A 15,708-nucleotide genomic window follows, 5' to 3' on the forward strand; every position below is an offset into this window, starting at 1 on the left:
CAGTATTCCTTAGAAAAGTTTCATTGATTTGATTCTATTCACAGACTATTCGTGATATTTCGTGTGTTTTAGCTACAAACACTTATCTAAGGTAAATATATCATCATTGTTTTTAAAATATACTGTATCCAGTTATTAAATAACTTACTGTAACATTAATTTTTCAAATGAATATGCATTAAAATTTAGCATTATGATTAAGAAAGGAGATATGAATCAAACGTAAATGTTTTCTTTAAAATATTATTCTTATGGATTTCTTTTTTTTTTTTTTGAGACGGAGTCTCACTCTGTGGCCCAGGCTGGAGTGCAGTGGCGCGATTTCGGCTCACTGCAAGCTCCGCCTCCCGGGTTCATGCCATTCTCCTGCCTCAGCCTCCTGAGTAGCTGGGACTACAGGCACCCGCCACCACGCCTGGCTAATTTTTTTTGTGTGTATTTTAGTAGAGACGGGGTTTCACCGTGTTAACCAGGATGATCTGGATCTCCTGACTGTCTCGGCCTCCCAAAGTGCTGGGATTACAGGCGTGAGCCACTGTGCCCAGCCTCTTACAGATTTCTTATATGTATTTGGACTTGTTTTGGAGATATTTATATTTGTGAACTAACTCAAAGTTTAAATTGATAAATTATAATATATCATTAGAATTTAAAGTCAGTAAGCTAAAGATTTATTTTTGGAATTCCTCTCTCGCTCTGTCTCTCCCTCCCTCCCTCCCTTCCTGCCTGCCTTCCTTCTCTCTGTCTTGCCTTGCCTTTTCTTTCCCTTTCCCTTTCCTTTCCTTTCTTCTTTTCTTTCTTTTGACAGAGTCTTGCTCTGTCACCCAAGCTTGAGTGCAGTGGCATGATCTCTGCTCACTGCAGCCTGGACATCCTGGGCTCAAGCGATCATCTCATCTCAGCTCTGCCAAGCAGCTGGGACTACAGGTGTGCATCACCATGCCCAGCTAATTTTTGTATTTTTTTGTAAAGGGGGGTTTCACCATATTGGTCAGGCTTTTCTTTCTTTTTTAACTTTCAGAGGGGGTATAATTGTGTTCCCGAATATTTATGAATTTTCTTCTAAACTTATTGTTAAAACTATTTATTGTAGAACATTTTTGGATGGTTTTAGTAATGTCACTAGCATAAGCAGATGCCAGCAAAATGTATTGTATCAGTCACACATAAGTAAATTGCTACAGGACTCAAGAAGTAAATTGTGAAGAAAATTTCCTTCTGAGGGAAATATCTCAAATGACATGTTTTTTAATGTTCAACTTTTATTTTAGATACAGGGGGCACATGTACAGGCTTGTTACATGGGTATATTGTACCCAGGTAGTGAACATAGTAGTAGTTTTCAAGTTACATTTTATATTTGTAAGTAGAATATTTGATTTTATTTTGTGACTTCTACTTTATAGAATCGTTTTAGATTTATAGAAAAATTGTGAAGACAGTAGAAAGAATTTCCCTGAACCCCATCCTCCATGCTTGTATTTTTAATAAACCAGCTGTGTATGGTTGTCAGAAGAGCTAATTATGCTGTTAGGTGCATCTGTTGAAATTGTTTCCAAAATAAAGGGGATAATAGACCCATTCTATATTGTTCTGGACAGATGTTGTTCTGGACAGATATTGTTCTGGACAGGGAAATGTGTCTTGGCATTCTAAAAAAGAATGAATGGCAAACCCTGGACACTATTCCCATAAGGAGTGCATGAAGGGACTTGGGATATTTAATTGGATAATAGAAGATTGAAGGGTATGTGGCAACTGTCTTCATATATTGCAGAGGGTGTAATGTGGAAGCATCAGACTCACAGGGGCCAGTGGATGGAAGATAATTACTCAGAATATGGAAGTCTTATGTACTGATTACATATTTGAAAGTGACAGGCCTGTTGTGTATGGGCAGAGGGTTCTGGGTTAAATCCCAAAAATAATAATAGCAGGGGCTAGTAGTAATACATTCTGAAAAACCAGTGTATCAAAAAGAGAGGGAATACTCCCTTCTCTTAGATCTGCTCCTCCAGGTGCTGACTGTAAGTAGCTTTGTATGTTTTATTTTAGAAAACACATATAGAAACACAGTATTTTTAAAAAATGGAATTGTAGTATTCTTATCTGCAGCTTGTTACTTGTATTTAATAGTGTGTCTTGGGCCTCTGCCTTGATCTTCATTATACTTTATAATGGTCTTAGGATTTTATTGTTGACCATCATGTGTGACTGCCATGTGGTTAGCCTTTCCCATATCAATGAAAGTTTAGAATATATATAACTTTTGTCATAAAAACCAATGTTTTGAGGATTGAACATCCTGGTTCCTGTATCTTGGTACACTTATTCTATGTATTTCTATAGTATAAAATATTTGAATTTGGACTGCTGATTATGAGGCTTGCATATGTTAGAATTTGATAAATACTGAGAAATAATAATGAGGAGAGTGTCCATTTCCCTGCACCTCCACCAACATTGTTATCAAGCTTCTAATTTTTTCTGATAGGAAAAAAAAGTTCATTTTATTGTATAAATTCTTTGTCAGTGAAGTTTTGCAGCTTTTCATGTGTTTGTTTACTATGTTTCTTTTTGACCTTTAGAAGTTGTTTTGTGGGTTGTTTTTTTTTTTTTTCAGTCTTGCTGCTGTGTATGCAGTGGCACGATCTCGGCTCACTGCAACCTCCGCCTCCTGGATTCAAGCGATTCTCTTGCCCCAGCCTCTGGAGTAGCTGGGATAACAGGCGCCCATCACCACACCCAGCTAATTTTCGTAGTTTTAGTGGAGACAAGGTTTTTCCATGTTGGCCAGGCTGGTCTCAAACTCCTGACCTCAGGTGATCCGCCCACCTTGGCCTCCCAAAGTGCTGGGATTGCAGGCATGAGCCCCTACGCCCACCTAGCCATGCGTTATGTTTTTGCTTTGTCCATGGACAGTAACCTTTTGTCTCTTATGTGCATTACATAGTTTCTTTTAAGATGTCAACTTATAGTTCATTTATGGTCTCTGCTTTATAGAACTTCTAAATTTCTGTATAATCACAGTGACAAATTTTTTTCTGGGTTCATATGTTGCTTAGAAACTCTTCCCTACATCAAAAACATTAAAATATGTTTTCAGATTTTCTTTTATAATTTTCTATTACATATAGGTGATTAATTACTCTTGCATTAATTTTGTGGTATAGTGACACAGAGGAGTTTACCTTTTCCCCCTTAAACGAGGTATTGTTCCAACACAGTATTGCATAAATCTTTTTTCCAGTCATTTGAAATGTCAGTTTTTTATCACTTACCAATTCTCATTATACTTGAGTCTGTTTTAGATTGTCTCTTATATTGATCTGTTAGTTTATAGGAAAGCTGTATTACTTTCTTTTTTTTTTTTTTTTTTGCATCACATTTGTATCTAGCCACATCACCAAACTTTCTTTCCAGTTCTAATAGTTTTTCTACTGATGCTCTGAATTTCCTAGGCAGGTTATCATTTAATCCACAAATAATATTAACTTTCTAATATTTATATTTCTCTATTTCCTTGTCTTACATATTAGCTAGAACTTTTAGAACAACTTTGAATTGCAGTGATAATGGGCTTGTCCTTACTTTGTTTCTGACTCTAAAGTGAAGAATGCTTTTAGTGTCTCACTGTTTCATTTGCTGTTAGTATATAATAGGGAGCCTTCATTTCATTAAGAAAGTTTCCTTTGGGTTTATATAAGCCAGGATAATTTAAAAAATTAAAAATAGATGTTGAAAGTGTATAATGTGTGAACTGTAACTCAATAAAGCAGTAAAAAGTGAATGTGAATTTTTTTAATGGCTTTAAAACTATTTTGGTGATTACTATATATTTTTTCTCCTTATTAATAACTACACGCATTTTAAAATTTGTGGTAAGAATGCTTAACATGTGATCTACTCTCTTAACAATTTTTTAACTGTGCAATACTGTGTTGTGGACTATAGATGCAACATTCCACAGTCAATCTCTTGAACTTATTCATCTGGCTTAACTGAAGCTTTAAGCCTATTGATTAGTAACTCCCCATTTCCCCTCGTTGCAGCTCCTGGTGACACTATTCCACTCTTTGACTCTATGACGTTGACTATTTTAGGTACCTCATGGAAGTGGAATTGTGCATTATGTATTTTGTGGGATTGGCTTATTTCAGTTAGCATAATGCCTTTCAGGTTCATCCATGCTGTCTCACATTGAAGAATTTCCTTCTTTTTTTAGGCTGAACAATATTCCATTGCTTATGTATGCTGCGTTTTTATTATTCATCTGTTGATGGACATTTAGTCGGTTTCCACATCTTGACTACTATGAATAGCACTGCAGTGAACATGAGAGTGTTAATATCTCGTTGAGATTTTGATTTCAACTCTTTTGGATAAATACTTAGAAGTGGGATTACTGGATTTTATGGTAGTTCTACTTTTAATTTTTTAAAGATTTTTTTGGTGAACCTCCATCCTGTATTCCATAGCAGGTGCATCATTTGTAATTCCACCTGTGCAAGGATTTCAATTTCTCTACATTCTTGCCAACACTAATTATCTTTTGTTTTTTGGATAATGTCTATCCTGACATGTACATTAGAGTTGTAATCTTTCTGCTGGTAGAAGGTCTTGCTTCAATGGTGATAGCTTCTTACTGATCAGGTGGCTGTGGCAATTTCTTAAAATAAGACAACAATGAAGTTTACCACATTGATTGACTCTTCCTTTCGTGAAAAACTTCTCGGTAGCATACAATGCTGTTTGATAGCATTTTACCCACCATAGAACTACTTTCAAAATTGGAGTCAGTCCTCTCAAACCCTGCCACGCTTTATCAACCAAGTTTATGTCATATTCTGAATCCTTTGTTTTCATTTCAACAATGTTCACAGCATGTTCACCAGGAGTAGATTCCATCTCAAGAAATCACTCTCTTTGCTTATCCATAATAAGTGACTCCTCATCCATTCAAGTTTTATTGTGAGATTGCAGCAATTCAGCCACGTCTTGAGGCTCCACTTCTAATTCTAGTTCTCTTGCTGTTTCCACCACATCTGCAGTGACTTCCTCTGCTGAAGTCTTGGACCCCTTAGAGTCACCCATGAGGGTTGGAATCATTTTTAATGTTATATGAGAAGAAAACATTCTAAGAAAATAACAGATAAAGTAGAAAATAAGTTGGAATCAACTGCTTCCCATCTCTTATTGATGTTAGTATTTTGACCTCCATCCATGAATCACAAATATCCTTAATGGCATCTAGAATGGTGAATCCTTTCCAGAAGGTTTTCAATTTACCCAAATCCATCAGAGGAATCACTATCTATGACAGCTATAGCCTTATGAAATATATTTCTTAAATAATAAGACTTGAAAGTTGAAATGACTCCTTGATCCAGACTGCTTTCCTGCAACCTTAATCTCCTTGTCCATCTCTATCAGAACTCTTGGGTGACCAGCTGCATTGTTAATGAGCAATAATATTTTGAAAGGAATCTTTTTTCTGAGAAGTAGGTCTCAAGAGTGGGTTTAAAATATTCAGTAAATCATGCTGTGACAGATGTGCTGTCATCTAGGCTTTGTTGTTCCATTTGTAGAGTAGAGGCAGAGTAGATTTAGCATAATTCTGAAAAAAGGCCTCAGGATTTTCAAAGTGGTAAATGAACATTGGCTTCAACAGAAAGTCACCAGCTGCGTTAGTCCATAACAGGGTAATTCTGTTTTGGATTTTTCATAAAACCAGCTTTTGGTTTTATTATATTTATGAAGGTTCTCCATTTTATTAACCTCTGCTTATATTTTTATGTCCTTAGTTTTTCTTTTGGTGCACTTTTGTTGTTTTTCTGTGTTTAAAGTTCACATCATTTATTATCAATCATTATTGTGTCCTAGTAAATACATTTAAAAGTTATAACTTTTTCTCTGAAGAAAACTCACACTGCATCCCACGATGTGTGTAGCATTACCATTAATGTTATTTCCGTGTAGTCTGTGATTTGAGTTTTGATCATTTAATCCAAAATCATTTAGAAGAATGTCCTAAAATGTCTAACTAGTTTTAGGCCGGGTGTGGTGGCTCATGCCTGTAATCCCAGCACTTTGGGAGGCTGAGGTGGGTGGATCACGAGGTCAGGAGATCGAGACCATCCTGGCCAACACAGCGAAACGCCGTCTCTACTAAAAATACAAAAATTAGCCAGGCGTGGTGGCACGCACCTGTAGTTCCAGCTACTTGGGAGGTTGAGGAAGGAGAATCCCTGGAACCCAGCAGATGGAGGTTGCAGTGAGCCAAGATCGTCACTGCACTCCAGCCTGGCAACAGAGTGAGACTCCGTCTCCAAAATAATAATAATAATAATTTTTAAAAATGTCTAACTAGTTTCTTCTGTTGTATATTTTGCCTTTAAAATTAACTTGCTATTTATTGAGATGGATGTTCAGTTTTAGTAAATGCTCTATGAGGATTTTTTTAAATGTTCATTCCTTATTTGGGGGAAGTTCAATGTTACATGTTATTATCATGTTATTAATGTGCTATCCTAAATGGTCTAGTACACCAACTTATTTTTCTACTTTATCTGTTTTCTTAGAATGCTATCTTCACATACAACATTAAAAATGAATTTTTCAAAATTGTCTTGTAATTTTAATAGTGTTTGCTTTATATAGCTAGTGCTGTTGTTCATTGCATGATTATTATAGGATTGTACTTTTGATTATTATAAAGGATATTCTTTGCTTCACTTAGTGGTTTTTGCTGTAAATTTTTCCTTGTAGAAAATTAATATTGCCACATCTGCTTTCTTTTTTATAGATTTGCCTGGTTTACCTGTATTTATTTATTTATTTATTTATTAACATTTTTGTGACATTTTGGTTTAGGTATATTTCTCATTATTATATTTTTTCTATTCAAATTCCTCTAATACTCATTTTCTAATTGGTGAATTTAACCCATTTTCATATTAACTGTGATAACTGCTGTGTTTGTACTTCTTTCTGCCGTCTGATTTTATGTTTTCTATTCATTGTGCTTTTCAAAAATTATTTTCTTGATACTTGCTGAATTGTTAGCTATATCCTATTTCTATATTTCCTGGTGGTTTTTCTTAAATTATTAGCAAATATATTCATCTTGATATTAAGAATTCATCAGCATCTAAAACCTGTTACCACCACCGATAGTAGCTAACAGTTATTATTTTCTGTGTGTCTGACAGTATTTTAAGTTTCTTACCAGTATTAACTCAGTAAATCCTCACAACCATCTTGTGAGAAGGGAGTCAGTTATTCCCATTATTTACAGATGAGGAAACCAGTAAGAAGGTAAGTAATTTTCCGAAAGGCACACAGCTAGTGAGTAGTGGAGGCAGAATTCATACTCAGGCTCTGTACTTAGAGGACCTGCTTGCTTCAGCCCTGAGCTGTCGGAATATTGTTACTTGTCCCTGCCTACGCACCCTCTCCTTCCAGGTTATGCTGAAATTTACTTCTAGATTGTTGTCTTATCTGTTATGTTTTAAGAAGTCTCTAAACATTTACATTAAAGACACCAGGAATCTTTGGACTTGACTTCAAATTTTACTGATTTATTTTTCCTTGACATGTAGAATTGGCATGCTTTCTGGGTGCTTTCTCACCTGAAAAATGGCTTTATTTTGCCCTCATTTGATGGATAGATAGGTTTATAGATATTTGTGGGTTTCAGTCAACATTTTGATGACATTGCTTCTTTGTGTTCTAGCATTGAGCATTACAGATGAAAATTCCTATATAGTTTTTCTCTCTGGAAATTTATAAGGTTTGGAGGGGTGATGTATGTGCGTTGTTGTTCTCTTATTCTTTCACTTTAGCCTCTCTTTTTTGAATTTCTGTTACTGCTTTTATCATATTATCTATTTCTTTTCTTTCTGTGTTGTCAGAGAATATCATCACTGAGTCTTTAATACTGTCAACTTCAGCTGTGTACATGTTGCTCTTCAACCTCCTTTTGAGGCTTTAAATTAGGCAAATATATTTTTCTTAGAATTTCTGAAAACTCCTTTTCACTGAAGCCTATTTTAATTATATGGATGCATTATCCTCTTAAACTTCTGTGAAAATAATAACTGGAGTTTTCATTTGCATTAGCTGTTTCATGAGAGGTCAAGTTTTTTACTCATTTATTTTGATGTTTCCTTTTCATGCTATTTGTGTCTTGGGATTTGGTTGTATAATCACATTTTTAATTAGCTACCTGATTTAAATAAAGTATCAGTAGTTACTTTCAGAGTTCTTGGTGATTATAATAATTACTCACCTACCAGGCTTCTTCCTTGCATGCAGCTCACTACAGGAATCTGTTGTGCCTAGAAGATTTCGGGACAAGTGGGGAAACCGCACTCTGTTAACTGCATGCCCAGGGAAGGAGCTACAAGGGAGATAGAATAATTTGGTCTCCACTATTACCTTAAGAGACCTTCCCGTCTTCTGTGTAAAAAAAAACTACTGCATACAAAGGGAAGGAGCTACAAGGCAGATAGAATAATCTGGGCTCCACTACTATCTTAAGAGACCTTCCCCTGACTTCTCTTTTAAAAAAAACCTATGGGTCTGTGTACCTCTGAATTTAGTTTCTACACTTATTTCTCTCTTCACCCCCAAAATCCATATCAGAATGCCCCTGCAGGCTATAAAACCTTTCATAAAAGTAAAATACCCAGTCTTTTCAAGAGAAGAATAAAATAGGCAGCCTCCTACCTCTTGTCTTACTCTAATAGAAACTCCTTGAAGGTAAGTGTTGTGTCCATACTGTTCATGCTGCACAGCAGTTGCCCTTATCTCAGGGCGATGCATCCCAAGACCCCCAGTGGATGCTTGAAACTGCAGAGAGTAACACACCAGATTGCCATCATCGGAACACATTTCTGTTCATGTCTTCCACCCTCAAATTTAATTCCTTTTCCATCTTAACTAAGTACTTATCATGGACTGTGGCCATAACTTTTGCAGTTGTAGATGCAACAGCAAAACTAGCATTAATTTTTTCTTCTTCACAATTTCATGGATAGATTTATTCTTACTGTAAATCTTAGCAACCACAGCATATGATGTTTTTTCTTTTGAGAACTTTCACCTTTTCTCTTAAAGAAAGCACTTTACAGCTTCTCTTTGGCATATCTCAACTGCCAGCATCACTGCTCCTGCACTTTGGGACCATTATTAAGTCAGAAAAAGGGTTACATGAAAACAAGCACTGAGCTACCACCAGAGTCCATCTGATAACTGATATGGTAACTATGTGACTAACAGGCTGGTGACGTATACAGCATGGATATGCTGGACAAAGGGGTGAGTCACGTCCCAGGTAGGATGAAGCAGGATGACTTGAGATTTCACTATTCAGTATGGTGCACAATTTAAAACTTAGGAATTGTTTATTTCCTGGAACTTTTCGTTTAATATTTTTGGACTGCAGTTGACCACAGGTAACTGAAACTGTGGAAAGTGAGGATCGGAGGATAAGCTGGGACTGTGGTATTCATTTCGTTGCACAGTGCCTAGAATACAGTAGGTGTACTGTAAGTGTTTTGTAAAGGGATAACTTTTCTGAAACTAAAAATATTTATGTTTTACCCAATTTTTCTGCTGGAAATTTATGCTAAGGAAATATTCAGAGATGCTTACAAAGTTTTATGCACGAGTGTTTATGTTATTTGTAATTGTGAAAAATGAAAACAACTCACAAGTTTAACAGTGGTCATCTAAAGTATTGTATACACTGTATATATAGGTTTAATAGAAGGTCATCCTATTCATTTATTCATGAGAGGTACAGTCTCCAGGGGTCTGTAAAATCTATTTTGTTTTAACCAAAGAACAAATTTTTGACATATCTTGAGTATGATGACTATAAATTATGACTTTTAAATTGTTGTAATTTTTGTAGTATTATCTGATATTTTTATTTTTATGTATGTTCCTAAGTAGTTTAGAGATACTCAGATTTTTAAAATCTAAGATCAAACAAATGAAGCTTATTTTTATGTATTCATATTATAAGAGACATCAGTAAATAGATAATATTTTTGTTTTATTCTAGAAAAAAGCTCCTTGAACACGGTGAGGTAAAGCTTTCATTTTAATCTCTGGTAGACTTGTGTATTACATTCTAGTTTGAGGATAATTGACAAAGGTATAACCTGCTGCTGACGCACCATCAGTCGTGAGTTGTCAGCATTGGTGATACATTTCTGCTGATCCTTCTCGCTCTTTCATCTGCTCTCACTCTTGAATAGTAATAAGGATTTAAAAGCTAGAAGGCTGATTTGTGACTATAGTACAGAATTAAATTAAATTGCATTCATTTAACAATAACAAGCATTTGGTTTCTAGCCTGCTGAGCTAATCAGCTACACTCCATTAGGGCAGGCACCCCTCGCCCTGTGACTGGTGGCCATCTGCCACCACGTAGATTTGCTGGTCAGTCAGCGACAAGCTCAGAAGTGTTGAAGGACTCAAAAGATACTAAAGTAATGTTCCTGCCTTTCAGTATGTGTAAGTTTACAAAGGAGACAAATAAGACAACATTTTATATGGTGCGAAATTATTTTGTGGCATAAAAAGGAAAAGATCAGTGTGGGCTGGAAATAATTTCCTATTTGATAGAACTTTAAGTGGGTGTTGAGGTAAAGGTCAAATTGACAGGAGTGGGTAACTGAATTTGAACTTAATAGGGATAGTTTATGACACATGTTGAGTATCCTTTATCCAAAATGCTTAGGACTAGAGGCGTTTCAGATTTCAGATTTTATTGAATTTTGGAATATTTATACTGTAGTTACTTAGCTGAGATCCCTAATCTGAAAATCCAAAATCCAAAATGCTTCAATGAGCATTTGTTTTAGCATAACCTTTGAACATCATACTGGTACTCAAAAGTTTCAGATTTTGGAGCATTGTAGATTTCAGATGTTTGCATCAGGGATGCATTGGTAACTTTGTCACTTTACAGTGAGGCCCTCTGTGTTGGTCCTCCGCCTCCTCGCACCACCTCCTGCTCTCCCTGGCTCCTCTGCCTGCTCCATTTTCTTGCCGGCTGCACTTATTGCCTTACAGTAGACTATGTAATGGATTTATTTATTTGCTATGTCTATGTATTGTCTGTCTTTCATTACTAAATGTACTTAAATACAATACAAGGGCAGAAATTGCTCACTGTTGTATCTGAAGCACCCAGAAGAGGACCTGGAACATAGTAGGCGTTCGATAAATTGTTGCTGAATGAATGAATGCTAATAGGCTCATTACTAAGTTAGAAGGTCCTTGTCTTAATGAATAATACAGTTTTAATATACTTCATTAATTTAAAAATATGAAAAGCAAAAATATGATTTTGTCTTATTTGTGTTTTTATAGCTGGCTTTTCACACGTTGCAGTTGTTAGCGTTTACTGCCCTTGCCATTTTAATTATGAGGCTAAAGCTGTTCTTGACGCCACACATGTGTGTTATGGCTTCCTTGATATGCTCTCGGCGGGTAAGGGATTCATTCTTTTATAACAATACAAGCATAACCTTTGAACATCATATTGGTACTCAAAAGTTTCAGACTGAGTACTTCAGGGTACTTTTTTTTTTTTTTTTGAGACGGAGTCTCACTCTGTCTTCCAGGCTGGAGTGCAGGGGTGCGACCTCAGCTATAGCAGCTACACTTATAATTACTGCGGCTTTGCCAACTAATTCAAAATATAAACACACTAAGTGTTTTTAACTTAACTAACTTAAATGATTAAAAATATTACTTCATGATTCACTATAAGCAAGAAAAGCAATTTCAAGTGGCTTTGAAAAGTATTTCTAGATTTTAATTGATAGTTCTATAACAAGCGATTAGGCAAATATTTCCCCTCTGTTAATATCCTGTCCATGAACATAACCTTTTGGAGTTCAGGTTTGTGTAAGAGTGCCTGGCGCAGTGACTCACACCTGTAATCCCAGCACTTTGGGAGGCCTAGATGGGTGGATCACTTGAGGCTAGGAGTTCGAGACCTTCCTGGCCAACATGGTAAAACCCCATCTCTACTAAAAATACAAAAATTAGCTAGGCATGGTGGCAAGTGCCTGTAATTCTAGCTACTTGGGAGGCTGAGGCAGGAGAATCGCTTACCTGGGAGGCAGAGGCTGCAGTCAGCCAAGATTGCACCACAACACTCTAACCTGGGTGACAGAGTGAGACTCTGTTTCAAAAAAAAAAAAAAAAAAAGTGTTTCCTGGTGGCCGGGCACAGTGGCTGACAGCTGAAATCCCAGCACTTTGGAAGGCCAAGGTGGGCAGATCACTTGAGGTCAGGAGTTCAAGACCAGCCTGGCCAACATGGTGAAACCCTGTCTCTACTAAAATACAAAAATTAGCCGGGCATGGTGGTGTGTGCCTGTAATCCCAGCTACTCAGGACGCTGAGGCAGGAAAATTGCTTGAACCCAGGAAGCAGAGGTGGAAGTGAGCTGAGGTCGCACCACTGCACTCCAGCCTGGGAGACAGAGTGAGACTCCCTCTAAAAAAAAAAAAAAAGTACCCTGAAGTGCTCATCCAATACCAGAGCAGATGCAGAGTAATTGCTCTAGTACGGTCCTGTTTGGCTCAAAGAATCTGTAAGAAATTCTGGGGTTCTATCACTGTATCTAACATACAAAAGAACTAGATAAATTAGCTAGAATATTGGGCCTCAGGTATTTCTACAAACACCTTACTTAGTTTTGATTATGAGTGTATAGCCTTAAAATACCATAATGCCTGTTTTCCTGAGAAGAATCTATATATGTCAAGCTAATAGGGCTTCCCTGTCTACTAACGATGTCCACAAAAGGCAGCCAAGGATGAAAGGATTTAGTTCTAAGATGTTTCACAGCTGTGATTTGTTTATTTTAATCCTTGGTAGTAAATTAGTACTAGAAGGATCAGGCATTACTTCCTTAATTCTTCCCAGGGGAGAGAAAGTTCCGTTTTCACCTGGGCCCTGTAATGCTAACATATTCGTTGCTTTAGAAACAACCGGAGATGGTAATTCTGTATACGTGTGTGCTGATATCAAAGGGTAATTCACATTGGTTTGAGTAACAAGGTGAGAATTTATTGTTGACCCTACAGTACGCTTCATTATAAGAACTATAAATAAATGATTTCTGTCGTTTCAGCTCTTTGGCTGGCTTTTTCGCAGAGTTCGTTTTGAGAATGTTATCTTTGGCATTCTAACAGTGATGTCAATACAAGGTTATGCAAACCTCCATAATCAATGGAGCATAATAGGAGAATTTAATAATTTGCCTCAGGAAGAACTTTTACAGTGGATCAAATACAATACCACACCAGGTGTGTAGGTATTTTGGTTATATGCATAGTTTTGCGCAAACATACTCACAAACACATTTGTGTATACTATATAATTCTTATTTCTGATATATGTGTTTATGTGTGTATGACAGATTTACAAATAGACATTCATATTCTCACAGACTTTGAGCAGACTATTGCAATGTCAATCAATTAAACCCTTCCAAAACACAATTTTGCGCCCCCTTTAAGCCCCTCCCAGATAATTATCAAATTTAAATTAGCACCAGGAAATTAATGATTTTTCACAAGTTATGTCCTTTAACTCTCAGAGAGCACTATAGCATTTTAACCATAACAATGACAAATCAAAGAAATAAATCTTTAAAAATGAAATTTCACACCTTGTGCCAGGCACAGCAGAAGATACTTTTGATGGTGGGGAGAACTGGCACCGCTTCTGTCACTCCAATCAGTGCCCTCTCCTCTAATTCTGTAAACAGGTCATCGGCAGAAGAGTTAAAGTCTTGGATATTCTATTTTCTTCACAAAATCATCTCATAGAGATAGTATACACCCGACTTTTAAATACTCCAAAATTTTCTTTTTAGCTTACCTTCTTTTCTTTCTGTCTTTATTCAGAACTATCTCAAGCAGATAGATATTTTTAAATACCTTTCCAGAGAATAAGTATATTCTATAACATTTTCTGTAACTAAATTTGTAAATCTAAGATTATTTTTGATATTTAGAAACTTTCTCTGGTACGAGTTCTTCACTGTGGTTTATTTAAATTTTCTTATGACTCCTGAGCTTGTTTCCTCTTATTTCTTATTTGATAGCCACTTTTTTGCTAATTAACCATCATTAAGGTAAATCTTTATAGGCATTAACTAAGATATTTGGTCTATAGCTTTCAAAGGGTGTAGGTGACAGCGCCTCATTAAACTGCCAAGCCAGTTTAATTCGAATTTTAAAAGTAATCCCCAACAGACTTTTTCCACATAGAAGCTCAAGATAATCACTCCCTTTCTTTACTCTCTCTTGCCCCTCCCCAGTTATGGCTATTTTTCCCAAGCTTTTAAAGATAGCTGCCCTTTTAATCTTTTCTTGTGTCTTTCTTTGTTCTGGTGTTTGTATTGGGTTCCTTACAGAGAGCCTACATTTGGCAACTTATCCTTCTAAGATAACTGCCACAAACCCCTATCTCACTTTTAGATGCCTCTTCTTTTCAATCTGTCTTGTTCTCCTTTTAATTACTCTTATTATGAGTTATCTCATGGTTACCACATATTAAAAGCTGTATGAAGTTTTGTAGTATTAATGGAACTGGTGCTTATGTTGAGGTCTGCCATATAAGGTTGTATAGTTTGTGCACTGCACAAAGGTGACCAATTGAGAGGATAAGTGAAAGCTTAAATCCAGCTTGTGGTCCACTCATCATGCTATGTACAAATGGGGCTCTGTCAAGTCAGGGGAATACCTTTTTCTAATCTGTGTGTAGGCTAAATGGAAACTTCCATACGGTGATAGGAAAATATCTGATATTTCTTTGTTATGCTCATTGACTTCACGGCCAAAAAAACAGAAGGTGGAGGGGGAGGGTATTTCTTCCTCTCTGTCTGCCATAGACGACAACTCAGTGGGTCCAGCTCTTGCTGGACAGGTGTGCCTAGTTTTTTCTGGAAGACCCTGGCCCTGGGCTTTCAGTTCTTCTTGCCCAGCATTTCCCAACCTTAGCACTGTTGACATTGAGGCTGTCCTGTGTATTACAAGAAATCCTTGGCCTCTATCTACAAGATGCCAACAGCATCTCCTCCCTCCTCCCCATAGCATGACATCCAAAAATGTCTCCAGAGTTGACAGTGCTCCCTAGGGAGCAAAATCATGCCTGCTTGAGAACCACTTCTCTAGCTTAACAGCTTGTCATCATTAATTATTGAGTCTCCAATAATAAATACACATTCTTTGATTGGCTTACATATTTTCAAATTTGAGGCATATAAAGAAATTTTCATTCAAAGTTGCTTTTAGAATGCTTAGTTATATTGGAAAGGAAACACTCAGGGTTCTCAAAGTTTTTAATTTATGTGGGTACATAGCAGGTGTGTATATTTATGGGGTAGATGGGATATTTTGATACAGGCATACAATGTGTAATAATCACATCAGGGTAAATGGAGTATCCATCACCTGAAGCATTGATCCTTTGTGTTACAAACAATCCAGTAATACTCTCTCAGTTACTTTCAATTGTACAATTAAATTTTGTTAACTATAGTCACCCTTCTGTGTTACCAAACACTACATCTTATCCTTTCTTTCTATTTTGTTTGTGCACATTAACCATCCTCACTTCCCCTCTACCCCCTCACTATCCTTCCCAGCCTCTGGTAACCCTCATTCTA

At 36.6% G+C, this 15,708-nt stretch overlaps 1 protein-coding gene across 1 annotated transcript in view; it reads left to right on the forward strand.

Moving 5' to 3' along the window:
* The window catches only part of LOC709323 (putative C-mannosyltransferase DPY19L2), a 97,638-nt gene that overhangs the window by 60,015 nt on the left and 21,915 nt on the right, over nt 1–15,708 (forward strand). The window contains exons 13-16 of the mRNA XM_015133749.3: nt 45–91; nt 10,073–10,097; nt 11,389–11,508; nt 13,165–13,339. Coding sequence (XP_014989235.3) covers nt 45–91; nt 10,073–10,097; nt 11,389–11,508; nt 13,165–13,339 — 367 coding nt within the window. The remainder of the gene's footprint in view (nt 1–44; nt 92–10,072; nt 10,098–11,388; nt 11,509–13,164; nt 13,340–15,708) is intronic.

Source organism: Macaca mulatta, chromosome 3 (genome assembly GCF_049350105.2).
Source record: "Macaca mulatta isolate MMU2019108-1 chromosome 3, T2T-MMU8v2.0, whole genome shotgun sequence".
Classification (NCBI taxonomy): Eukaryota; Metazoa; Chordata; class Mammalia; order Primates; family Cercopithecidae; genus Macaca; species Macaca mulatta.